General features: G+C 41.9%; 1 protein-coding gene across 3 annotated transcripts in view; it reads right to left on the reverse strand.

Moving 5' to 3' along the window:
* Positions 1-27,366, reverse strand: part of KIF13B (kinesin family member 13B) — a 119,909-nt gene that overhangs the window by 45,139 nt on the left and 47,404 nt on the right. For all 3 annotated transcript variants that reach the window (XM_042032771.1, XM_042032772.1, XM_042032770.1), the window contains exons 4-19: positions 26,746-26,806; positions 24,992-25,084; positions 24,160-24,340; positions 23,678-23,765; positions 22,221-22,355; positions 20,359-20,471; positions 19,837-19,948; positions 15,510-15,722; positions 11,940-12,050; positions 8,456-8,590; positions 6,277-6,407; positions 5,164-5,250; positions 4,341-4,531; positions 3,509-3,719; positions 1,433-1,595; positions 283-429 (exon numbers count right to left, since the gene is read on the reverse strand). In XM_042032771.1, the coding sequence (XP_041888705.1) occupies positions 283-429; positions 1,433-1,595; positions 3,509-3,719; positions 4,341-4,531; positions 5,164-5,250; positions 6,277-6,407; positions 8,456-8,590; positions 11,940-12,050; positions 15,510-15,722; positions 19,837-19,948; positions 20,359-20,471; positions 22,221-22,355; positions 23,678-23,765; positions 24,160-24,340; positions 24,992-25,084; positions 26,746-26,806 (2,172 nt within the window). The remainder of the gene's footprint in view (positions 1-282; positions 430-1,432; positions 1,596-3,508; positions 3,720-4,340; positions 4,532-5,163; positions 5,251-6,276; positions 6,408-8,455; positions 8,591-11,939; positions 12,051-15,509; positions 15,723-19,836; positions 19,949-20,358; positions 20,472-22,220; positions 22,356-23,677; positions 23,766-24,159; positions 24,341-24,991; positions 25,085-26,745; positions 26,807-27,366) is intronic.

Consider the following 27,366-nt stretch of genomic DNA (forward strand, 5'->3'; position numbering starts at 1 on the left):
CTGAGCAAGTTCTCCTTAACTTTGCCAGATTCCTGAACATTAACTACTGCTGTGTTACCTGCTGCTTCCTATTGTGTGCTCCATTCCCTCACCAAACTATGCATGCAAGCAGGGGTCAGAGGGACAAGATAAGGGTTAATGAAATGCTGAGGATCAATTCAGTACTAGGAAAAGCAAAACCTCAGGAAAACTCAGCTCTTTGCATATTCCCTCCCCACCTCCACTCAACAACCCTCCTGAAAATGTAAAAGGAATGTAATTACAGGAGTATTTTTTACTTACTGGATTGTCTTCCTCACAGTCTTTCCACTCCTGGTAAAGGTCCCTCATATCCACCAGTCGATTCTCCAGTTTTTCCAGTGACCAGATTTGTTTGCCTTTCCCTTTCCTCCTCACCTGGATAGCAGGCTCGCTGAGAATTGCACCTCTCTGTGAAACAATTAACGGGATACCAAGAAGGAATTCACATCACAACAGTGAAAATAAGAGTTTAAAACTAACACAAACTTGAGAATATCTTTGGGAAAAGTCTGTTCTTTTTTTTATTCTGGCTTGAGCAGCCAAATCCAAGTGTGACAGGCTCTGAGTTCAGCTGTCACAGTGTATTGGTGTTCAGCTTAAGTGGGAAGGCTAATCACAGCTCCAGGCACTGGTTTCCGTGGATTTTCACCTTGCATAAGTGTTAGAAATGGGAACATTTAAGCATTTCACGAATATCCTCAAGTTACAGCAGGCCTGGAGTTCCAGCTAACATGACTACTGCCTGCAACTTGCAACTAGTGCAGACACTTAACCCCCTTTATCATCCTGTTTCTGGATGTGTCTTCCCCAAAAGACTGTGAGAAAAACTTCTAAAACAACTGATAAAAATTATAATCCTGGAATAAAATCCATTGACTGAACTAAGGACAGTCTGAGTATCACCAAAATACTGAGCTGGCTTCAAGGACAGAAATAACACCAGCTTAGGCAGCTAGCCTGAGACATGGAAGTCTGGGTTCAGCTCCCTCCTTCCAAAATTTCTGAGATGCCTGGGAACAAATACTCCAAATCCTCTCTGCTCCAGTTCCTCCCTGCACAATGGGGATGGCAGAAGTTTCACAGCTCACTGGGATGATGCTGTCAAATGTCCATAAAGGGATGGTAAATACCTGAAATAGATGTTACCCAACCTGCAGAGACTTTGTCATTCTGCAACAGCAGCCAAGTGTGAACTTCAACACCAGGGGAAAGGCCTTGCACCAAAACATTTACTTTTTATGGCGCATTACAGGATTTTCATGGTATCAAATAAGATAAGGATGTAGCAGAGACATATTTAATGAACATTAGTGGAAAACTATCTTAACCATTATGGTCAGAGCAAAAGAAAGCTGAACACTGAGGGACAAACTTACTGAACAACCATTTAACTCAGTCAGGGTGACTGTACCTTGCTGTTGGCATTAAGGCTTGAAGCGGGGATCTGGAGGGTCACTTTGTACTCTGTCCTCTTGTCCAGTTCCTCTCCGATAAAATTGGCTTCCCTCACGTACAAATTGGCTTTAACAATCTGCTCTCGCAGCTTCCTCAGGCTGTGGGTCAGCATTTCTTCTCTGCAAGAAGGGGATTGGGAAGGGAAGACAGGAAAAATAGCGAGGTTTATGTACTGAAAGCAAAACAAATGGATGAGGAGACAACTGAGAGCTTGTGGGTGAGGATGAAAGGGAGGGGAGGGACAGGTGACATAATGGGGGCTGCGACAAATATTGGACAGACGAGCCCCTCCAGAGACACCCAGGAGCATCCTCAGGTTCACAAACCCTGGATCTCATGAGGGAATTCAACCACCTTCCCCAGAACTTGTGCAAAGGTTTGGACACTGCCCTGCACTCCTTGGGTCCAGCTCTGGGGCTTCCAGCAAAAGGAGGACATGGAGAGAGTCCAGAGGAAGCCACGGAGCTGCTCCAAGGGCTGGAGCCCCTCTGCTCTGGAGCCAGGCTGGGAGAGCTGGGGGTGTTCACCTGGAGAGGAGAAGGATCCAGAGAGACCTCAGAGCCCCTTCCAGTGCCTAAAGGGGCTCCAGGAGAGCTGGAGAGGGACTTGGGATAAGGGCTGGAGGGACAGGACACAGGGAATGGCTTCCCACTGCCAGAGGGCAGGGATGGATGGGATATTGGGAAGGAATTGTTGGCTGTGAGGGTGGGGAGGCCCTGGCACAGGGTGCCCAGAGAAGCTTTGGCTGCCCCTGGATCCCTGGAAGTGTCCAAGGCCAGGCTGGACGGGGCTTGGAGCAGCCTGGGATAGTGGGAGGTGTCCCTGTGCATGGCAGGGGGTGGCACTGGAAGGGCTTTCAGGTCCCTTCCCACCAAAACAATTTTATCCTTTTTAACACAAAAACCAGGGGAATGAAATTACATTTCAAATGGGAAAGAAAAACTCTCAGCATGAATTTGGCAGTATGAAAATCAGGATGCTGCTGGCTTTGGAGACTTCTCCACTCATCTGCTGAACAGGCAGCTATTGTGTGGCTCCTTCCAGAATTTTCCCACCACAGATGTGGATGCTCCATGTTACAGAGAAAGGTTTATTCAGACATCACCCACTTGCTCACTGGCCTTCCTGGCAAGTGTGAGAGAGAGGGTCAATTGTGCAGCCCAGGAATCTGGTGCCACAAAACATCCCAGGCACACAGCTAACACCTTGTCAGACTGAAATATTTTTTACTTCCAAAGTTGCTTCTCTAGCCATATATATTAGATTTGTATTTTTCATGACAATGTCTTCACCACACTCATTTATTTAGGGTTTCATCTTCCTCCTGCAGCTGCTCTTTTTGGCAGCAATAGTAGAAAGATCATTTAGGGGCTGAAGTAAATAACCTTCACGTCATCACCCAGGAAGAGGCAGAGTGGACACTGACCTCTCTGGTTATTAAATGGTTTTTGCAATGCTCTGGATTAAAATTCTTTGTATCATCCTCTTACTCCCTTGTTTTATTTACACTCTTCTGGTTGTCAGGACCTGCCCAGGTCAGACAGATGGATCTGAGTCAAGAGGAAAAACAACCTTCCAGCAGCTGAGTCATGCATGACCCATGAAAGAACAAATTCATATGGGAGCCTCAAAATTCCATCCAATCATCTCAATTTTAGTCAAATTTGCTGCTGTGCAGGATAGAGCTTCTCCTTAATAACAAATCAGGAACTCATTATTTCTCCCATTTTCTACCATTTTAGGTCTGCTTATTGTGGAGGTGTTCAAGCCCAGGTTGGAAAGGGCTTGGAGCAGCCTGGGATAGTGGAAAGTGTCCTCTCCATGGCAGGGGGTGGAACTGGATGGTCTTTGAGGTCCCTTCCAATCCAATCTGTTCTATCATTCTGTGATTCTTAGATAAATATTTTGGCCGTGTCCTCCCCACCACGAGTCCTCGCAGAAATTCACCGCAATTGCAACGCAACCAAAATCCTGCCAAATTCACTGCAGAAATTCGACAGAACCCCCCTGATGGTCACAGTGGGTCACCCACCTCTCCTCTGCCCACTGCCTGAGGCGCTGCTGGGCACTGGGGGAGTGGAAGGAGAACCTGTCCATGCTGCGGAAATGCTGCTTCTCGGGCGAGAGCCGCCGCCGCAGCTGCTCCAGCTCGTGCTCGTACATCAGCCTCTGCCTCTCCAGAGCTGATCTCTTCTCCTCCTCGTGCTGCTGCTCCAGGCTTTGCAGGATTGACTGCATTGGGTCTAGGCAGATTTGGAAAATAAAGAAAAGTACTACAGTGAAATCCATGCTGAGGAGCGTCCTGGATGCGTGGTGTGAGCACAGTTATCAGGTAAAAAACTCTGCTTTTGTTGCAATGTGTATTTAAATAGTGCTGCTGAATTCTGGAGCAAAACAAACATTTACAGGGCAGATGACTTAAGAGAATTAAGAAAAGGGAAAGCCCAAGCTGGGGAAAAAAAAAAGTCCGCCTGTTTCCCAAAATAATGTCATTCTGGGACAGCTACATAAGACCACAAAAACTCAAAAACATGGTTTCAGAGACAGAAATCACTGCAGTTAATGCCTGAGTGAGACATAACACAAGAAAAATAAACAGCCAAGTGAAAACACTTTGATTTAAGACTGCAGTTCCCCCAGCATTCCAGCTTTGGCTTTTCCCCAGCAAGAACTGCCAAACCAAACAGTCTGCCATGGTGATTTTTCCCTCCTCAAGCACAAAAATGGCTGTGTTGAGTCATTCACAAGAAAAATTCTCCAAAAGGAAGTTATAAGGGAAAAAGTCCGTGGTTATCCTCATGTTTTGCACGTGAGGATATATAAATATCCATGAGGATATCCCAGTAATTTTTGTGGCTCCTTACCATTGCTACCAAGAGCCTTCATGGTGACTTCCATCTGGGCATACTCGTAGCTGAAGTTAATCTCACTGGACACTTCACTGGAATTGTCTCCATCTGCATCCAGCTGCTCCACACTGTTACTGCACTTCATGGAGTTGTCCCGCTCCTCATCCTCATGATCTGCCTTCTTCTTCTTCTTTGGCAAATTCAGCCTTTAATTAAGAGGAAAATTTTTAGAGAACTGTTAATTGCTCAGCTCTGAAACACGGGGTTGCTTTAAAATATTGTTAAAATTCAATAGAGCCTCCAAATCAGATTTTTTCCCTTTCAAATTTTATTGATCTCCTGTGGGTGTAAGTTTCCTCAGGGCAAAAACAGGAGCAGAAGGTAAACTAACTAATCCATTCTACATTCTCATAATTAAGTACCTGAGACTCCCAATAACACAATTTGGATAATCATGACATTTTTTAGTCCTTCCACATCCAAATAATTTAGGGGCAATAATGAAATGACACCTCACATTTTTATATGGGTTCTCCTTTTAAGCATAAAAGAAAGCAATGAAATTTTAGATTATCATTCAAATCCACTGATCTTTGAGGTATTTCAGAGAGTTTCAAAGTACAGTCTTGCATAGAAAACATCTACCAGTGATCCTGTCTGATACAGGAAGGGGACAGATATGGCTGGGACTGCAGGGAGCACAGTGACCTTGTTATAACATTTAGCATTAAAAACCAGTCCAACATCAGCAGTGCTTTTAAAATCCTCATCTTTCCTCGTACCTTAAGCCAAAACAAAGTTGGTGCCAGTTTACAACTCCTTTAATAACTTTTGTTACCTGAAGAAGTGGTTGTTTCCCCACAGGATTCTGTCTCCATGATGGAGCTGGATGGGACACACGACAGCAGAGCCATTTACAAATGTCCTGTGAAAAGCCAAAATTCTAAATTAAATGCATGTATATAAAGCTTTATTTTTTCCCCTCCCAGTAAAGAGATTTATGGCTTGCAAACAGGAAAAATATTCCCAGAAAATTCACTGATCTACCCAGTGCTGTTTCATACACGCCTCAAATTCAGCTTCTTTTGACCTCCTAAGCTCATGAAGTTCAGTACATTTAGATAGATATTACAGCTGTGCCTGGGAAGTAAAATTAAAGCTTAAAAATGAGCAGCCTGAAAAAAAAGGCCACTAGAAAAAAACCACTTTCACACTACTCTGAAATACAGACACAAAACATAAATATTTGAATAAGGCAATAGACACCTTTGCTACATAAATAGCTTAAAGATACTAATTAGTATAGTAATTAGTATCAGAAACTGCTTTTATTTCAGAGTCAGGTTAACTCTGAAAATAGGATCATGGGATAACTCAAATTTGAAGGGAATCTCAGGTTGCCACCCAGCACAATCTGCTCCAAGCAGCATCAGCCACAAATCAGGGTAAATGTGAAAAGTTTGAACTTTGTGTATTAACAATAAATTATTGCAGATGCTGACACTGCATGTCATTTTGTTATCAATTTGAATATGCCAGCTGCTTCTCAAGTAGTGCTACTTAATTGAATAAAGCAACAAATGCTTCAGCAGCTCTTTGCATATCAACAGATTTCCTAGAAAATTAATTCAAATTTTGATAGGAGTTACATCTACACAGCTGCAAATCAGTGAGCATCTACTTGCTGAAAGCACATGCAATTTACTCATCTTGTCTTTGAAAATTTGGGCTACAAACACCCTCTCAGAGAAATCTCACTGGAATGAAACACGAGTTGACAGAGGAGCAGGTGACAATTAAAATGTAAAAGCAGCACACAGAAGCAGAATTTTTCTTACTACGAATTAGATAGAGAAGTTTATTTCCCAAGCATCTTTGTGCACCATGAATCATAAAATACTAGACAAAATAACAATTATTTAACAACTGGGGCTGCATCTTATTCCTTTACCTGGTATTTTTTTGAGGGGTCAGCATAACCTGGCCTTCTGGGGTGATGTCTATGATGCAGTGCTCAGGAAGAATTCCCATTCCACACAGCTGGATATCTTGAGAGTTGTCTGAGCCTATTAACGTGTGCTCCTGGGGAAAAATTAATTTGGATGTTAACAGTGGATTGCAGAGGTTCACTGGGTCTAATTCACCCGTTCTCCTTCTGGATGTGTTGTGTCATCTGGTCCCAAAATTTCACAGCTGTTCAATACTTCCCTGAGAGGGAAAAAGAGAAGCAAATCAACATTTTGTCTTACAATAAGAGGCAGGGAGCACTCAGGAAAGTTTACAGGCAACAGTTAAATCTGAAAATGAAGAGGTTTTACAATTTAATGCAGGAATTCAGTGCCTTGGGATGTTGTAGAAGCCAAAGGAATAAAGGATTTCAAGGAGGAGTTAAGGAAGGTTCACAGTGGCAGATCCATGGTGATTATGGAGGCTCCACCGAGATCAGCAACAGCTCAGGAAATTCCTGGAGTACTCAAGGCATGGGGGATTTGGCAGATGAAGGATCACCCCACACATAAAATTGCTGATGTTGGAAAAACCACTTTAAGACCATCCAAACATCCCCCAGCACCGCCAAGGCCACCACTTCCCCATATCCCCAAGTGCCCCATCCATGTGGCTTTTCAATCCTTCCAGGGATGGGGACTCCACCACTGCCTGAGCTGGATCCCCCTTTTGGGATAGAAATCTCTTTTTTAGGCATCTCCAAGCAATTTTTGAGGAACAGATAAACAGTTTAGACAGGTCAGCTCAGGTTGTTCTTCAGCACGTGAAGGATCTGGTGCACACACAGCTTAGAGACAACGTGGGCAAACACTCTGAGAAACAAGAGAGTTAAATCTCAGAATCTGAGGAGAAACAGCTCCAAGTAATTTTATCAGAATAATTGCAAAGCACGGGGATTTTTACACCAAAATTCCCCAGCAGCAAGACAAATCTGAGTTATTAAAAAAATAATGAAGACTAACTGAAGGAGACAAAATCTACCCCGAGGAGTTTTCCCTAGAAAAGGAAAACAGCACAGAACTACCGGAGACTTTCCCTGCTGGCACTGATGGGCCAAGGCTTTGCCTTGCTCTTGTCCTTGCTCCCAGTGACCACTGGGAGGAGTGGGATCTGCCCCAGTATCTGTCAGTGATTTAGCAGCTGAGTCACACTCCGGACTTTTATGAGCAAGTTGTCTGCGAAAGAGTCAACCTCTCCCAAAACCTCAGCTCTTTTCTCCTTTTTAATGTTTTTTTTTTTTAAGCAGATACAACGTAGCAAAACTTCTTTCCCTTGTTTTTATTGAGATATCGCAGAGCCACGATGGCTGATATAAAAAAGGATCACGTACTTCCTAAGACTGATTAAACCAAAACCATCTTTCAGCCTAATTGCTGATTTTGTGGCTGTTTTGAGAGTTACTACCCCACTTCAAAGGGAAGAGAATGATTTCATGTGAAGCTCAAACTGCTGACGTTCACTGCAAAATTTTTAGAACTTGCACTCCAAAATGCGACCTTAAAATGGTTGTGCCTCGTTTCTCCTCCATCTACGATTTGTAAAAACCACAATAAACTGCCCAAATATTTCAGCATGGACTCCAAAAGTCACATCATGTGTTTGATGGTTAATATCAGAAACAGGGACTGCACATCAGAAGTGCTGAGGCAGAACAGAACTTGTTTTTCACTCCTGGCAAGTTGCACGAAGAGGATTAAAAATGCATTTCATCAACTGAAGACAGCAGCCAGAATTTGGACTACATATGGAGAAGGTGACTACTGATATGCCCAACCTTTATATAAAACAATTTCATGGGTAAAAGCTTGTGAAAGTTGGCATAAAAAACCCCCAAACAACAAAAAAACCTCATCCCAGAACAGGAGACAGCTTCTCAAAAAGAACATGTCTAAACTGCTTTTAAAAAAACCCCAAAGAAAACCAAAACAAACAAAAACATCAAATCCCCAAACTTTTCCTCTGCTATGGTAAATTACATATGAAATTAAAAAGTTGTACTCATATAAATTTAAGTATTGTTAGATATACAGTTTTATAAAACTCTCCAAGTACACCTCTGCTGACTGAATTAGAGGCCCACTTCGGACATCAAAAAAACTGTATATATAAAGATATAATTTTACCTTTAAATAGTACACCAGGAGTTCATTGAGAGCTGGATCTGCATTCAAATTAACCAGGAAGCACTTATTATCCCCAACTTTTATTCCAGAGGACTGCAGGGATATGCCAAGGCTTTCCAGCTGTTTCTGACGCTCCTGTAAGAGAGCAGCCATCAAAATTTAGCTGACTGACACACAACGCTTCGGAAATCCATTCCCATCTGGCAAAAATGATGGACTGATACTTCTAGAACAGGAAACTCTTCCTTCTGCAATAGGTGAGGCACAAAAACCTCAGTTCTACCAAGCTTTGATCAGGGATTTCTGTGGTTCCTCCTGTCCTCGCCCCTCTGGTCTCGGAGGGCTCAGTGCTTTGGTCCCACACATTCCCATATTCCCAGTGGGAAATGCAAGCAGCCGGGAGCAGCCTCCTGCAGCACTGCAGAGCTTCTCCATGACCTCACTGGAACAGCAAAACGCTACCACAAAGCCATCTCTAGAGCCCTTTATTCTCCCTTTCGAGCTAAAGAGCAACAAGTTAAGTTAAATCCCTGCCAAGCCAAGCTCCATGTCTATCCTTTGTTCCAGAGCAATCAAAATGACAAAAAACTGGCAACCTGCTATTTAAGTAATGCAAAGAACACTTCCTGCTGAACAAGAATAGCAGCGTTTTGGATGGTGTTTTGTTCTTGTCAAAAGACTTCATAGAAATGCCCAACAAAGCATTACTGTGCAAAAATGTACATCTCTCAAAGGGAAGTGTTTGGGTGAGACCAGAGCAGTGAAAGAGGAACATTAAACATTTCTGACTTAGGAACAGAAAGGGATTCTTCTACAAAAAAACCAAAAAAAAACCAAAAAAAAACCCCACTAGGATAGAAAAGTTGAGGATTGTTCCCAGGATCAGAGAGAAACTGAAGTGAGACCCACTGTCCACAACAGTAAAAAAAAAAAATTAGAAATAAATATGGGAGGGTTCTCACAGGATTACTGAGGGAAGCAGAAACAGGAGATGGTGAAACTAATATGTAAAAAAACATACAAGAGACCTACAGTGCTTTCCCTGTGCTGCTGAGACTTCTAAAAATATCCAATTAGATCATGTAGGAATAATGCTGGAATGCTTATCTTTACCTATGAGTGTGCTTTATATTTAAAAACTGACTATGCCACAATATTCAGTATCATTCTCTGCTCAGCAGTGGAGTTGTACCAGCTCTAATCAAGATCAAAATTGCAAAGAATAGCACAACTTGCTCTTGACTTTCTGTTCCCTGTCTCCCCACACGCTTCCAAACCCAACATAATGTCCTTGTAAGGAAAAGTCATGTGTGTGTGAGAGAGAGAGAAAACAAAGAACAGAGGAGAAACTGCAGCGTGATGTCAAAGATCTCTCTTCCGATCACCAGTGCCAGGCTCTGAAGTTTACAAAAATCCTTATTATCTACAGAGATAAAGAACATGTTGCCCTAAGGAGAACTCAGCCCACAATGTGAATCTTGTAGGATTAACTGAGAGAAAACGAGACAGTTCCTGTTAATTTTTTCTCAAGAGTTAACGTTAATTAACTTAAACATTGAAAAAAACATTAGAAGTATGTCAAACACTCACTGAAAAAGTGAAAAATTGCCTGTTCATGTGGCTGGTGTTTAAGGCTTTGAACTCTTATTGATGCCTCTTTGATGGTCCTCACTCTTTATCAGGAATCATCCTTTCCTCAAGGATTTACAATTAACCCTCCATCCTCCCTGCCTACCCTGACACAATTTGACAGACAGATGTTGGTGGACATGGGCCAGAAATAAAATCACTTGATGAGGCATGAGAGAAATGCCTTCAGCCTTGGACCTGCCTAAATCTACAGCACTGGGTTTGCATGGCCAGGTTTTGGTAGCGACCCGTGCCCCGGTGGAGAGAGGAGCCCACACTGCAGCAGGGTCCTGGCAGGACTTGTGACCCCATGGGGGATCCACGTGGATCAGCCTGTTCCTGAGGGATTGACCCTGTGGAAAAGGACCTGCACTGGAGCAGTTCAAGAGTGAGGAGTCCTTCCCCTGAGGAGGGAAAAGCAGCAAAGACAACGAGTGGAGAACAGACCACAGCCCCCTTTCCCTATCCCCCTGTCTCACTTGGGGGTAGGAGATGGAAAACTTGGAGTGAAGTCAAGCCTGGGAAGAAAGGAGAAGTGGGGGGGAAGGTGTTTTAAGATTTAGTTTTTCTTTCTCATTACCCTACTCTGATCTGATTGATAACAAATTAAACACATTTTCCCAAGTCAAATCAGTTTGGCCAGTGACAGTAATTGGTGATTGATCTCTCCCTGTCCTCATCTCGACCCAGAAACCTTCTGTTACATCTTTTCTCCCCTGTCCAGGTGAGGAAGGGAGTGAAAGAGTGGCTTGCACTGGCTTCCAGGCAGTCCTGAAACAGCCTGTACTGCACAAACACTTCTCTTTATCCCTCCTCTGGAAAAAAATATTCCTTTTTCAAGGCTCATGAAACTCCCAGCTCTGAAACATCCTACCAGGCTGGGAATTTAGAGACAGAAAGGAAGGGAGCTAAAGCAGCAATGTGCAAACATCAAGGCACATTTAGTCTGGAGAGCTGAGCCCATTACTCCAGCTTTTCAACCTCCTCACACACCCAGTGCCTAGAAACTATTGTGTAGGGTAAGAGCAGGATTTTTTTACTGTTCTTATTTTTTATTTTATTATTTTTTCACCCTTATACACAGGGAGGAATTGCACTGAAAGGCAGGAAGCCCTCGTAGTCACAGGCAGCACTTCTTACAATGGATCTTTAAAACCAAAGTCAACACAGTCTATTCGGATTGTGGCATCTACAAGAGGGCTTTGTACCAGAGGCTCTGTTCTCCCCTTATTTATTACACACTATTCATCACCTCCCAACAGTCCTCCCCATCCAAAGCTCCCCTCTGCCAATATATACATCAGCATTTGTGTGGGAAGAACCAGGAGTGTCATGCAATAACCGTGGTGACCTGCATCATTTTTCCAACATAATCGTCTCCAGTTATGGTCTGAGGCCCTAAATATCAGTTTAGGAGCTATTAAAACACACAGAGATCCTCAACAGCTCTATTTTTTATCGTTCTGAATGCCCTTCGCCTGGTGCATTGAGGCACTCAGTCCATAACCTTGCGCTGACTGCTCTCAATGCTCCCCTCCCTCATCACAAACAATTTTACTGCCTGAAGAATATAAAAATCCCCATAATCCTCTCATCCGTGGATTATTATTTTTTTTTAAATAACTTCTCCATTTGCATACAGTGACAATTTATTATTGTCACTAGAGTGGTAATCTGGGAGGCACCCATCTATCACAGGAATTAAGTGAAGCTTTTCAAAGGGGCAGCAAGCTTGACCTACTTACCCATAAATGTGGGGAGAGACTCAGACAACCTCTATGAACTGACAGACAAAGAAAACAAACCTATTTTTCATAAAAAATGGGGGCAGGGAGGAGGAAAGAAAGCAGCAAACCTGAGCTATCTCCTCAGTTTTTCGTAATTTTTCTTCCCAGGTCACGGTCATCTCCTGAATCAACTTTTCCGATTCCTCCAATCGTTCTTTTAACTCTGGTGATTTCATAGCCTGCAGGAATAAAAGCAAACGAAACAAGAAAAGCCTGTTGTGCTTTGTGTTTTTTCCCTCTGCAGCCACACAGATGGGGGAATAAAGGCAACACGACTCATTTTGCAAGGCATGCTTTGCAGTAAGTAAAGGGGTCTTTAAATCACACACTGCACGTAAAGGCAGAATCCACCAAAAAGTTCTTTTAATTAGTTTCAAGTACAGATGTTAACATGGAGTTTATGTGCTTCAACACAAACCAATTACATGATACTGGCAGATTTGCACAAAGATACTCACACACAAACTAATCTTATTTCTACATCCCAAGTGACTCATAGCAAAACCAGTTTTGTTTTTAAAGATCCTGCTGCTCTATGTCCCCTCACCTGTCAGACCCCCCAAATGACATCTCACACCTCAGTAAGCTGCCATGCCACCAAAATGTTTTTATTCTTCATTTTTATATGGCCTGATGTGGGCAGTATTTTTTCTGTGGGAAGAATGCAGGTCTCCTGGTTTTGCACCTCTGCATTTCCGCATGCAGCTTGCAGAGTGAGTATCAAAGGAAGCTTTACGATGTGCTTCCGGACACTGAAATTCCATTTTCTTGCTAATTTGCCACAGCTCTAATTCTGTCTTGTGAAATATTCAAAGGCCCATGTTCCAAACAAGGACTAACTTAAGAATAAGACAATACCCCCACAGCCACCCATCAGACACCCCAAAAACTGACAGGGCATCACCATCCCCTCATCACTGGAGGTATCCAAGGCCAGGCTGGATGGGGTTTGGAGCAGCCTGGGATAGTGGAAGGTGTCCCATGGCAGGGGGTTGGTCCAGAAGAGCTTTAAAAGGTCCTTTCCAACTCAAACTATTCTATCATTTTTCAACTTCCATCTCCATACTGGCATTTCCTCCTCTACTAACCTTGATCAAAAAGTCTGGAGACTTCCTTATACCATTATTTCATTACTGCTAACGAGGAAAAATGAGTTTGGCTGGTTGGCATTTATGCAATGCCAACTAAATAATGGGAGCATCGTTCTCCATCAGACATTCCCTTACCACAAACCCAAAACTCCTCACAGGAACCCAGATCAAAGAGTGGCCTCATTACACTGCAGTTCCTTCAAGAAAAGGGGCAAGCGCCAGGGTTGGAAAATCCGGTTTTAAGACAGGAGTTTCCTCTGCCTCAAGACACAACAGTTTAGGAACTGTCAGCTGATGTGTCCCGGGTGGGCTTTTTCTGCTTTAAATACCTAAATACGGGGTAAAAGGGTCTGGAAGGACAAGGGGGAATGGCTTCCCACTGCCAGAGGGCAGGGATGGATGGGATATTGGGAAGGAATTGCTCCCTGTGAGGGTGGAGAGGCCCTGGCACAGGGTGCCCAGAGAAGCTGGGGCTGCCCCTGGATCCCTGGATGGCCAGACTGGACGGGGCTGCCCATGGCAGGGGGTGGGACTGGATGAGATTTAAGGTCCCATCCAACCCAAAACCACTCCATGATTCTATGGATTCCACAAAGGAAGGAAAGTGAAGCCAAGGCAATTTCCCAACCAAAAATTCATAATGCCAGAAAAAACATGGTCAGTGCAAAGGGGCGGACACTACAGAGCAGGGCAGAGTGATGAAGCCCAGATATTCTCAAGGTTTAATTTCCCCATTTCTTTCGACAGTTAGGGCACATTTTCACACATTTCTGCTGTACAGTGACCTGGATAACTCCTCATTCCCTGCAATGCCCAAATAAACCAAAATGGGCTCAGCCTGATCCCAGACTCATAGGCTGCTTCTCTGCTGGAAGCAGGTGAATTCCTAGCTCAGGGAGGACAAGCTGGTGGCCTTGGCACAGACAAATTAAAACATGGTATTAATTTTGACCCCAAAAAAATCAAAATGCATGGATTATAAAAGAAAAGGGGAAAAGAGGATAATTCTGTACTCTGTGAGGGGAAGGTCAACTGTCAAATTCTGTTGTGGCTGTTTGGGAGAAAAAAGGACAATGACACCAAAAGGTAAAAAAAACCCCCAACCCTCAACTTGGCAAATTCTATATCTGGAAATGAGCTTTGAAAATGTAACCTGTCATAATGAGTCAGTGTTTTTGTTCACTTCAGGAAGTTATTTATGCACAGTTCTGTAAGAACAATTAGATGGGCAACAAATGTAATGAACTGAAAGGAGCACAAGGCTGTGAATGTGGGGTTTGACCTTTACTGTGCAGCCTCTTAACAGCAAATTGCTCTGGTTTCTCCCTGCTCTTTGTCAATGCCACTGGGATGACAACTAGGGTGGGATTTTAATACTTGGGAAAGGAAATATTTAGTATTTCATCCTTAGGAAACACTACTTCATTACTTTGGACAGCTGCCATTATTATGGGAGTACTGCTAAAAAATGAAACAAACGGGGATTACTTGCAGCTCTCAGAGTACTGTTACATCTGTGGTTGGTATTTTAGAGGAATTTTTAGATATTTAATATTATGATATTTAACTTGAGATACCTTAAAGGAACTGATAAACACACAGTGGATGCTTAGAATATTAGGCAGCTCGAATGAGAAGAGTCCAAAATCCAAAAGTCATTTGTGGTATCACAGCCAGCATTCCCTGCATACCTCACAATGCAAATGCTGTGATCATAATTTTTCTGAGCTGCAAACCAGAGAGATTACATCACTATTGCTTCGGCCCTTTGGGAACAGAAGTTAGAATTACACTAATTCTTGGCCTTCATCTAACATTTAGACTATGTTTCTCTTGAAATTTCACTGTGGAAGCAATCACAGAACAGGCTGGAAAAGACTTTGGAGATCATCGAGTCCAACCTATGACCCAACACCACCTTATCAACTAAACCATGGCACTGAGTGCCACCTCCAGGGATGGTGACTCCACCACCTCCCTGGGCAGCCCATTCCAATGCTCATTCACTCTTCTGTGAAGAATTTTTTCCCAATGTCCAGCCTAAATTTCCCCTGGTGCAGCTCAAGGCTGTGTCCTCTTGTCCCATCACTGGTTGCCTGGGAGAAGAGACCAACCCCACCTGGCTACAACCTCCCTTCAGGGAGCTGTACAGAGAAATTGCCTAGTGCCTGTAAGAGATTCAACAGCTGGAAAGAAGCAGGAAAACTTTATTTATATGAAGTCACATCTCACAGGACATGGCCACACTGAATTCTTAAATATATTGGGAAAGCTCTGCCTAGAAACTACCCAGTCTTCACTGGAACTATCCGTGTCTCCCTGTCCTCTGCATCACAGAGCAGAACCAAGAAAGTCCAACAAGGTATTCAGTATCTCACTGAACGCCCGTGTTTCAAGACGGATGCACAGAAAGATGGGGAAAAAATTATATAAAGGGAGGTGGAATCATCCCCTGAACACCCCGCAACGTTCCCTCATGGAATTCCTTTCGGAGAGCCGGCTGAGACCGGGGGGGTTCGTGGGATCTGCAAGGCTCCCAGTTTGTACCTCGGCCTTGGTGAGCTGCTCCCGCAGCTTCTCCACCTCCTCACGGAGCTCGCGGATGATGCGGGCGTTGGGGTCCTCGTTGACCACGGCGTGGTTGACGATGTTCTTGGCCCTGTCCGCGTAGCGCAGCGTCGACAGCGTCTCGTCGTAGTTGTCGGCTGCCGGGCTCACCGTGGCCACCATGGCCGTCTTGCTGTTGCCCCCGAGGCTGTCCTGGAAGGTTGGGGGGTGTTTAGAATCAACACTTTTATTTTGGTTTGCTGGCGGTTCAACTTAAGAGTTTATGCAGTGCAAGTCAAGAAAAAGTCGTGATTTTCAATGCTCGTTTTCGAAAGCTCGTTTAGGAAACGTCATTCTTGGCTTTTGACATTATTGGCTTTTTTAATTTCAACAGGAATGAAAAAAAGGCCCTGTTTTGGGCTTTACAGGGCCTGGTAAGGGCTTCAAAGTTTTCTTTCTGTTTTCTGCTTAGGTTTACAAACCAGAAATGTAAACACTTCAGCACTGAACTTCTCAGACACTTCTGAGAGAGCTCAGGGAAAACTGTGATGAATTCAGAATATCTCATTTTAAAGATTGGAAGAGAGATGTCGTCAATAAATACCTGAATTACTGAAAGAACTCTTCATAAACAATATAGCTGATTTTATTCCTATAAAGGTTCAGAATGGGGCCATTCCCTTCCCCTCACTGACACAGCTCACAAATCTAAACTGAGTTACATAATAAATTACCCTCCTGGAATTTGGTTGAGAGAGAAGAAGGGCATGAAACAAGGAAGGAAGGAAACAAGGAAGGAAACAAGGAAGGAATCAAGGAAGGAATCAAGGAAACGAGGAAACAAGGAAGGAAACAAAGAAGAAAGGAAATAAAGAAGAAAGGAAACAAAGAAGGGAACAAAAAAAGAAACAAGGAAACAAGGAAACAAGGAAGGAAGGATGTATTTAATCTTTTTATTGATCATAAGATCATGGTTTACAATTTTGGCCAGATATAGATGTATAAAGATATAAAGATATATAGATATACAAAACATTCTGGTTTGAATTTTGCAGCAGATTTTTTTTTCTCTTTGGCTGCTTGGTTTCTTTCGTTTGTCTGGAATTTTGGGGTGAGGTTTTTTTGTGTGTTTGTTTTTTACCCAATATCCCTTTCTGAGATGAACGATGCTCTTAATTTTCATCTTCAATAACCCATGAAATGTAGGTCAGGCATTGCCATTAGAACAATCTGACTGCATTAGCTGCTTGTCAAACCATTTCAATTCCAAAGCACACGTGGAGCTTTCCCCAGCAATCATTAAAATGTCCCTTTAAGTATTTCCCCAAGACTCTCTTTTTGGCTGCGTGATGCCTAAACCAGTTTGACAGCAGTCAGGCTGTTGGCAGCACTTGGCTGTCTCTGGTCATGCAAAAGGGCACTGAACTCATATACAATGTAAATATATATATTTATAGTGTTCAACATAGTCAGCACATGCAGGTAAGTGTATTTATAGAGAAATCAGCTGCAAAGAACAGCTTTCTGACTGATCTCCCCGTGGCTTTTCTCATCCAAGGATTAGCCAATGTTTACTTCAAATTAATCCATGCCTTGGGAGGGTCCACTCTGTACCACAGAAATGTTTTCTTAACTGAAAACTTTTAAGATTAACAGGAGCACATGAATCATTCCATTTTGGATTTCCTGGGCAAAAATTAGGAATGACACCCTGCAACTGCAGTCCCTGTTCTGCATAAAAAGATGAAGTTTGGCAGGGAGCTGGCCAGCTACTCCCCTCCCAAATCCAACCTTAACAGTTTGCACTTTGGGAATGTCCTTCGTTGCACTTATTAGCTCCAACATAGGATTAATTTATTATTTGAATTGCAGCTCTGCTGTAGAGGTGGCTGAGAATGCTGTAACAGTGACACACCAGAACCCACAATACACCCACTAGAAATTGGGCAAAGTCCCTCTTGTAGCAATTCAAGCCCAATGCCTGAGTGTCTGATAAAGTTTTATGTATAAAACCCTTATGCTGATTTCACTGGTTTCTGTAATGATAAGCAAGAAAGGTGGACAAATAGCAAATCAGCCTCTCATTAGTGAAGAGAGTCTGTAAATGACCCTGGCAAGCCTGGGCTTGCATGTGTTAGAGAGACAGAATGGAAATAAGTAAGTTACTTCTAAGAATAAACTAGCTCCTGTTTTTCTCTAGCACCAAAAAACCAACTGAAAATGCAGAGCTCAGAAACAATATTTTTAATAGCAGCCATCAGACTTCTGATTAACATGGAAAAACAAGATGTTTGTGCCAATACAATTTGATTAAATCAAGAAGTTACGGAACTGACAAAGCCATTTTGCTCCCTCCACATAACCTGATGCCACTGCCCAAGCAATGATATTTGACACCTGGTACTTTTGTCTAAAGATCTGCAACAAAATTAAGCAAAAAGTGTCAGATCTTGAGGTCTCCTGAATGGATTTCTCAGATTTGTGGAGAGACCCTGTATGACAGATATTCCTGCAGTTAAGACACATTAGACTGCTTTGGTATCATAATTAAAAGTTGAAAGCCAGCGAGAAAGACAGCCCAGCATCTCATGGCTTCTCCAAACAGGCCTCTTTAAACGAATAAATCCCTCCTTTGATCTCTAATTAAAAAAAAATGTTTAAATTTTCCCCCTTTCAAAACAAAGCTTCAATGAGAGCTTGTTTGTAAAAAAACCCCCAAAGCCCCCAACCCTTTTGTTGGCACTTAACGTGGCTGGATGTTGGACACAAAGAGGGTTTGCCTGAAAGGAGGCAGAACAAAAGTGGGCTCCCACTCCTTCGCCGCGTCCGGCCGGCGGCACTGTGGCCACAATGCCTCAGACAGGTGCTGAACAGGAATTGCAGTCTGCTCCCTGGATTTGTTTAGAAATGGAGCAGCATAACTAATTCCAACAAGGCTGGAAATTCATGAGGGAGGTTTCCACCCTGCTGCAGCCACACGAGGAACCCCGAGCCCACCGGGGCGAAGTGAAGCTGTGCAGTGGCTTTGTTGCCATCTCCGCAGAGAGCCAAAAAAATCATTTGTTTCTTACAAATGAGAGTAAAAACTCAGTGTAAATATAGAGAGGCAAAAATGTATTTAAACACTGAAAAAGTCTCAGTGCGAGAACACTGGGCTATGAGGGGTTTGTTTGGGTTGTGCCACTTGGATTTTTACGTGGCTATTTGCTGTCCATATCTGTTAGGGATAAATCATTTCCCAAGTCATACCAAAAGGTTCAATGAAAGGCAGCACTGAGGAAAATGAAGGTTTGAGTGTCAAAGAGGTTACACAAGTAGGGATTTTATTCTACTTAAGCACTGTATTCAACTTCAAATCTGTGCAAGGAAAACTTTTTTTATCACCACAGTCCTGCATAACCTCCAAGTCACTTTGCCTGTTTCTTTCCATATGTGCATTTAAATCTCCGGGATGTGAAATTCAAACAGCACCTAAAAACACTGCTAAGAAAGGGGGGAAAACCAAGAAAATGTAGCCAGAGCACCTAAAAAAGTAAGAGGACAAAGAAAGGCTGGTGATGCCAAAAATCTGTTTCTTCCCAGATTATTTCTTTCTACCAATAAATATCCTTAGTTGCTCCTGGATAACAACTAAAGAGAGCACAAGGGGGAAAAAAAGAAATTTGACATACATAAATCTCATCTTTAACAATTTTGGTTTTTTCATTTAGACTGTACAGATCTTCATCCAAGTGCCATCATGATACGCTCCTTTTCCCCCCAAAATAAGACCAAATAAGAGTCCTGTGCAGTTCAGAAAATGATTTCACATGAGCACCATCTCTGAAGCCTCCTGACCTGTTCCTCAGACTGTAACTGGGATAATGCTCTGCAATTATACTCTGCTAACAGAAGTAGAATATCTTAACAATTAAATTAGACAATTAGGAAAAGGTAGTAGTCTTAATCGTCATCTTCAGAGCTAAGCATACCAGGATGTAAAACCCAGCTGCATGCAGAAATAACCCAAAGGAAATTAGCCCCAAGGTTGTGTGTGAAGCTGCTCTTACACTGACCCATAAAATACACTGCTTTTAATTTTATTTTTCAAGTTCCTTAATCCTTAGGCCACTGCAGGTCAGCAGAAGACAGGGAACATATTTAGTCTGCAGAGATGCTAATGGCTTACATCCAGCTCATTTTCCAAAGACAATTATGGTTACCATCAAACCCTGAAAAATGAGGCAAAAAGCACAGAATTTTGATTTCATTCAATGAGACTCTTCTCCCTCTTTCCTCTCTTTTATTTCACTTTAAAAAAAGAAGATTAAAAAAACCCCTTACTTACTTTAAGTAACCAAGTGAGCACAGAATCACGGTATGGAACAAATTTGTTCTTGTTCTTGCCAGCAGCCTGATCTGCCAGGGCAGAAATAACCAGCCCCAGAGTTGTGAGGGATCTGCCCAGAGAAAACAAGCATTTATTAACAAGGGTAAATATTCATAAGTCAAATGCATATTTAGACAGTGACTTTCTCTCCAGAAACATGCCCTGAGGAAAAAAATTCCTAGTATGATTTTGATCATTCTTTCTTTGCAAAAGTTCCACTCCTTTTTTTTTTTCAGTATGTTTTCACTCTTAATAATCAGGTCTTCATAATGAAATTCATGTCAGTTGCAGGAGCACAAATGTTTTTTAAAAAGATGGAGATGTCATTCCTGTATCTAAGAGTATTGCATGTCAGAAAGAGAAATAGAGAGAAGGAAAGGAGAAAATTGACCACAAGAACTTCATTCTGTTTTACAAGTAGGATGTATTTAGCAAGAAATGGTGATGAAAAAAGGAAAATAAACAATCTCAAAGCCTTACTTGTTAATGTTGCTTCCTTCTTTCAGCCTGTCTCCCGCAGCACCAGTTTTAGTTGCCCTTTCACTACCTGCCAAGTCCACCAGGCTCAGCTTGCCCACCTTCTCACCTGATGTCTGGGGAAGGAACCAGAGAACAGCCACTGTTAGGTCACTTACATCGAGTTACATTGTTTGATGTATTTTACAACAGGAATCTAACTTCATTTTTGGTGTGGACTCTTGTTCCAACCCCTTTGAGAACTGCTGGATTTGAGCAGTGTCCGGTGCTAACTCACTTCCTGCTGCTTCAGAAACAACAGTGAAGCCATGGATGATGTGAAGTCAGGTACTCTGGTATCTTCAAATATCTCAGAAATCTCCAGAGGAGATGTACACAGGGCACACTAATGAAGTGTTGAAAAATTCAGAGTTACTCCAAAGGAGCCACAACCAGAGACATGGGGCTCACAATCCCGTCTCGAAAACAGTCTCCTAAAACCCTCAGATTTTATACAAGGTTTCTCCTGGTTTTCAGACATGAAGAATGAACCTGATGAGAAGCATGTTATAATTTACATATATTATAAAAATTGCAAAGTCTCCTTTATCCTTATCTGCCTCCTGGAACACGATACCAGCTATGCAAGCATTTAAACCTCTAATGCAGATTTTGTTACAAATCCTTTTTTTTGTGTGTCTTTTGACCCAAAACAACATTCAGAAACACTCCATGAATTTTCTACATCAATTTGAAACCAAAGAGCCAACTGTCTTTGAGAACAGCTTGCTCTCACAGTGTTCTTCTGCAGCAGCTGTGCCTTCAGCACCTCAGTATCCCAGTGCAAAGTGCTGCGTTCCCGTAAATGAACAGGATAATTAGAATCAATAAGCTTTCAAAAATGTCACCCTAAACCTCTCAAAATATGGTGTGATCCTGAAATGTGCCATTTCTAGGACTGAAAGGACCAGCAGGTGGGAGAACAGAGAAATCTGTTCCAGAAGTTGACACTGGGGTCACTGGAAGGCGCAGAGAAGATGCGCAGTCACAACGACCACTCTGCATCCAGGCTGAGCAGGACCATACAAAAACCAGGTATGAAAAGCATGCAGAAGAGCCACAGCAAAACTGGAATGACAAACCATGGCAAAACCAAAAAATTCAGCACAGTATGATACCGATTTGAAGTGCAAAGGGAAAAAAAAATTCAAATAAAGAATGAGGAAAATTGTGTGGATAAGATCGGTGGAAACTGAGAAATTAGGAGGTAAAAAAGCCCAAAGGCTCATTATGCTTTCCAATATATCCAATATTTAGCCTCAGATTTGCTCTGTGGACACTCAACATTTCTCCAAGGCTTTGAAAATATTAAAGAATTGCCCAAGCACAGAACCAATGAACGAAGTTTAAAGATACTTATTTCAATTCAAGTTTATCACCATTTTCTGTGAGGGACTAAATAATATTGACATAATGTATTTGACACACTCCTCCAAGGCATATTTATGTATAAGGAAACATAAATTAAAATATTTGCAGATTTAAATGCTTTTTTATATATTTAATACAGACACATAAAAGTATTAATGGAATCCAATGCAAAATATTTGATACTAGTGGGGTTTTTTCAGTTTAGAAAGTTGGTAATTTATACAAATTTGCATTAATTCAGAAAGCTGGTAATTTATACAAATTTGCATTCAGTAACCACTAGAAGGGGATCACCAGAGGAACACACAGGTGTTCTTCTATTTTTCACCTACTTTATCTTTAGCCTGGACTACAAACTGCTGCTTCCAAAGAAGTGTTTCTTTTCCTGTGAAAAACATTAAAGCAAGAGAAACATCCCAGCCTGACATTTGGACCTTGCAGCTGGGTTTTCTTACCCCTGATTGCACATCATAGAGGGTGTGGGTGAGGATGATCTTGAAGACTGCGTGGGACCGACTGCTCTCCTCGTTCATGTTGGTGGCAGCCACTGTCCGAGATTTGTTGCCTTCAGACATCAAGGACTCGATGTCCTAAATACAATTTTCACAGCCATGAGCAGATCTGCATTAACATCCTTTTCAATTACCTCCAAAAATCATCCTGTTTTGGTCAAAGACAGCATTTTCTCACTAAGCTTCCCATTTTTTTATTCAGAAAAAAGTGAGGAAAAAATAGAAGTGATCCCCTCCCCTTTAAAGCCTAGAAACTCCACAGTGTCATGACTTCACCCACTCCCCAACCCAGATACTATCAACAAAAATAATGCACCTGGCTGCACATAGCAACACTCAAAAGCAGAGAAAGAAGTGAGGAAACAGTAATTCATGTTTAAACCCTGTCACATTTCAGCCTCAGTTGTCATAGTCTCCGAATTTGGAATACTGATAGAAGACTCAGAGGTTTATAAAACAGAACCACACTAAACAGGTCATTATATTCCTCCAAATTTTAAGAGCTTATTAAGTGCTTTGATCTGTTGTGATGCTTGAGAAAGGTGCAGCTCCCCTGCTTTGGGGTTTCACAGCAATTCTGTAAAATAGTTAAAACCTTGGAGTCTTGGGCTAAACTTCTATTTCTCTATCTGGGTGATGCCACAACAACTCGAAAAAACAGTCAAACAAAGGACCACCACAGACCACTAACTCCAAATTCTGGATTACACAAAGCTGCTGGGCAACATGGAAAGGCAAAGCATGAAATGTGTCCTGTCTTGGCAGGAATCACCAAGGAGTGGTGGATGAAGACCTGGAGAAACTGCAGCACAGGGATTGCACTATTTTCATGTTTTGGTTAAGCTGACAGAATTCCATCCCAGATTTATCCATTTTCCCCACAGTAAGTTAATGCTCCTTATAAAACAGGGCATTTTGTGAATGCACATATAAACATTTACTATCCTGCAAGCAAGTTTCATGTGATGCTCTCAAGTATTTGCTTTGTAAACACCCATTAGTTCGTAATTCCAGCGTGTGCTGCTGGGAAGGGAAATTACTGACTAGAGCATGACAGGCAAAAAGTGACACAGTGGGGCACTGAGAGCCTGGCTCTGCCTAATCCTGGGCCTGTCATTAATCACAGAACACTTTCCCGTGACAGTGTGCACTCATCCTAAGGCTGGGAGGAAATCTGTTCCATTCAACAGCTGAATTACTTCCAGAATTACTGAGTAGCACAGGATGAAGGCAGCTTCTGCTCTTAGCCCTGTTATCCCCAGAGATCACAATACAACAATCTACAGCTCTCTTGCTCTAAGATTAGTGATTAGGAGCATTTTAGTAATTCTGTCCAGCTGAAGGGACAGCACCTGGTGTTTAGGATGTCAAGACAAGCCTTTCATAAAGTTGATCCTTACCTTGTAGCTAGCAACAGCTAGTTTGGATAGGCCATCTACGTAAGGGCCATAAACACTGTGTTCTCTAACCTTTAATGACTGACGGCTTCTGGTTGGGGGGAAAAAAAAGGGATTTATAAGCACATGACTGACTTAAGACAACATTTACACAAAGTCCATTTCTCCCTGACACATCTCAAACAGGATGGTCTCACAAATACCCAGTGAAGCACAGAGCAAGGGCCAGAATGCAAACAAAAAAAGCTTTAGAACACATAAAAAGCTGACACAGACAGTGCTGTCACTTCACGGAAGGTAAATTTACTCCAAGCTTTTAGTCTTGCTACTTTATTTTGATTTATAATGAGGAGATGCTGAGATCAGGAAGCAGCAAAAGCCATCCTAGGCAAACGCTTTAGATGGGATCCATTAAGGCAAACTGGTTATGGAAAGGAAGAGTGTAGGACAAATACCACAGTGCCATTCACACACAAATTCCCTACCCTTTGGGGTCAAGGAGATCTCTGACTTTCTCATTGTAAATCTCCATGTAGGATACTTCCACTTTGAAACTCTGCTCTTCGTTTTCTTCTTTCTGTGCTCTTTCAAAGAGTCCACTGCAAAGTCTGGGGATTAATCCGGGCTGATCTGCAGTACCCATCATTGTGTAGGATTTTCCAGACCCTGTGTGAGGGAAGCTGTGATTAGAGTACATGCAACAAAGGCTCCTGATGTGCAGAATACTGATAGGAAATAGAAGAGGTTAAAAATTTTTTTTTTTGCATTTCAGTGAAAGATATTTGCTCCGTTTTGTACTTTAAAGTAACCCAAATACCACTGAGCTAAAGACTACTTTAATTAAAAGGAAAAGGAAAACAAGAAATTTGGTTGAGAGTGCTGGAGAACTTTCAGGTAGATATTTTAGGTAGATACAGCCTTACTGTAGATGACAAGCCACTAACACCCACAATGAGAAAACTCTTCATATAACTCTTTAAATATTACATTAAAATGACAATTCAAGATTATTTTAACTGCAGAGGCAGAAAATCTGAGCAGAGGCAGAAAACCTGAGCGATGCTCCGAGCTCAAGGACAATCATGGTCATGCCAGAGATCATAATCTGAAATGTGAGAAGTAAGGGTAGCCAGCAGCAACAAAATCTTACTTCTCATCCTGCCCACCTCATATCTGATGTTACAGAAGAGGAAAACATTTCTTATCTAGGTTAGAAGGCATTCCTCCTGAAACAATGTCACAAGAGGCGTGCAAAGAGCCTCCAGCCAGAACGCATCACCTTTGGAGGGAACACTTCTCCCTTACTCTGGGACTCACCCGTTTGCCCATAGGCAAAGATACAAGCGTTGTAGCCTTCAAAGGCATTCTGAAGAATATTCTCTCCAAGGCACTTGAACACAACATCTTGACCTAGAAAATAGAGCACACAAGCCAACATCGTAACTCAGCAAGAGGTTTTTGCTCCTTGATTTGGATTCTTTGACAATTAGGTAAAAGCTGTGAGGGTTTTCCTGCTGTTGCTGTAAATCACATCCAGTGTTTGCTCCCTGGAAAGGAGCAGAAGATGTGCTCCATATTTATGCTGCTGTAAAAACCTGGAGCTGGGATTATCATGGATATACTTGGATGTGCTTAAAGCAACATCTTATCAAGGTTCATTCCCAGAAGTTTTATCAGCAGAGAATCTACAACCAACTGCAGAATTTAATCTGCTGGGGAATGACACCTCCTCAAAATATACTCAAGCTGGACATTTTAATGACAATCAGTTGATTTTAATCTAAGGGAACCAGCAGAGCACTGGAAAATTTTACTGTGTAAGATACTGAATAATACCACGAGGAGATTTTTGCACAGAAGGAATCACAACTATATGGAAGATACGGAGATCTACAGGATATTTTACACTGGCAAAAAATAAGGTGTATCACTTTTTTTGTAATTGAACTTTGAGCTTTTTGGATCATTTTCCAAGCAGAGGAAGAAAGGCTTAAAATATTTGGGTAGTTACTACTTAAAATCTATTTTCAGAATTACTTTTTACAAGCAGCAAAACTAAAATCTGAACAAGGCATGACAGAACTTTATGGACTGAAAAGTCCTCTCAAATACTGTTCCTTTAAGCTCTTCCTTTCTCTCATAGAAGTTCCTATCTTTACAGCCAAATCCATGCTAAATTCCCCACCAAAATCACCAAGAGCTGTGCCAGGCTCAGCTGGGGCAACACTTCCACTGTGTAACAGATCAAAATACCATTTATATAGGCACCACCATTAGTTTGAGAAAAAAAATGTTTAATATTCCTGTGTAATTTGTATGGCTGAAAGTGTCACATTTTTCTCAGTGCTTTGATAGGTTACTATTCATTAGTTATTTGTTAAAGAAATTAAAATTAAGAAGTGTATGTCTTTGATTTTTCTTATGATTTTTATAAAATAAATGTTAACAAGTTCAACTGATCCCAAATTTTAAAGGATAACAAGTATGAAAGGAATAAATTATAGGAGTGGTAAGTCCATACCATAGTTATTCACCAAAATTATTATTTACCATAATTATTTACCAAAATGTGTTATAATAATACATAAAAACCCTTTTAATTAAATACATTACACATTCTCACTAGAGCATCTGAATTTACATACACTTATATTAAATCAGGCTTTTATTAATATTCCCTTATTAAGTTTTACTATGATGCCAAACTCCCAGCAGCACTGAAAAACATGAAATTACACATAACAATGCTCCTCAAAAGAAATAAATGGATTTGATGCTTTCAAAACAATGGAGTTGGAGCAGTATTTTAAATAAGGCTGTGAATAGGAGTAAAGCATCATTATGCTGGGTTTCTCCACTCCCTACGCTGCAAAGGGGTGGCAGTGCCCATTGCTATTGTCATCTTTAAAGAGAAACTGAAATAATTGAAGATTTCCCTTTTCCTTGTGACAGCAGCCAGTCATAGAGGGGACAGCGCTCAGTGCCATACGGCCTGTGCCCTGTAGCAAGGACTGCATTTTAATCAGATCATTCCCACTTCGAGACACAAAAGCCACAATAAATATTATTACCTGCATATTTTTCTTTGACAGATTCATCCATAGACCAAAAGCAGTGGTCGTATGCAAACACCTGCAGGGAAACAACCACGACACCTCAGAAAAGCTGCTGCCAAATCCAACACGTTACTCACATTCTGACACTCTGAACTCAACCACATTCCCACTGAATTCCTTATTTCCTCGGAGTTTGAGGCCTAAACAAACACTTCATTTTCCTGGGTGTTTTTATTTGTTCCTTGTTTCTATTTGTGCCTTTCTGTGCCAACCCTGCTCTCCTCTCTCCATGTGCCAATCCAGTGGATGTCAAGGACCTCTCCGTATTTCCCTCCAAACCCATCCTTGCAATTCATTTTTCACCAGAGTTTCTCTCTTGCAAACTGACAGATGTCCTCTAGCTCTTTCTGCCTCCCATCTCCCCGTGCCTCATGTCTGCATAAATTAAAAACAAGCCTTAGGGTAGGAACCTCTTTCCATACAAGAGAAGTGTGTATTCACTTATGTACCATGACAAACCAAAGCACCCATCAAAGTCTAATATTTGCAAAGAATAATAGAAAACAAATCAGTTTTATCATTAAAAGAGCAGCTCTATAATATTTTTAATACAAAAGTTTCAATTTTGCCATAAAT

Source organism: Corvus kubaryi, unplaced genomic scaffold (genome assembly GCF_017639235.1).
Source record: "Corvus kubaryi isolate FWS band 111438036 unplaced genomic scaffold, C.kubaryi_AGA036_p1.0 37354, whole genome shotgun sequence".
Classification (NCBI taxonomy): Eukaryota; Metazoa; Chordata; class Aves; order Passeriformes; family Corvidae; genus Corvus; species Corvus kubaryi.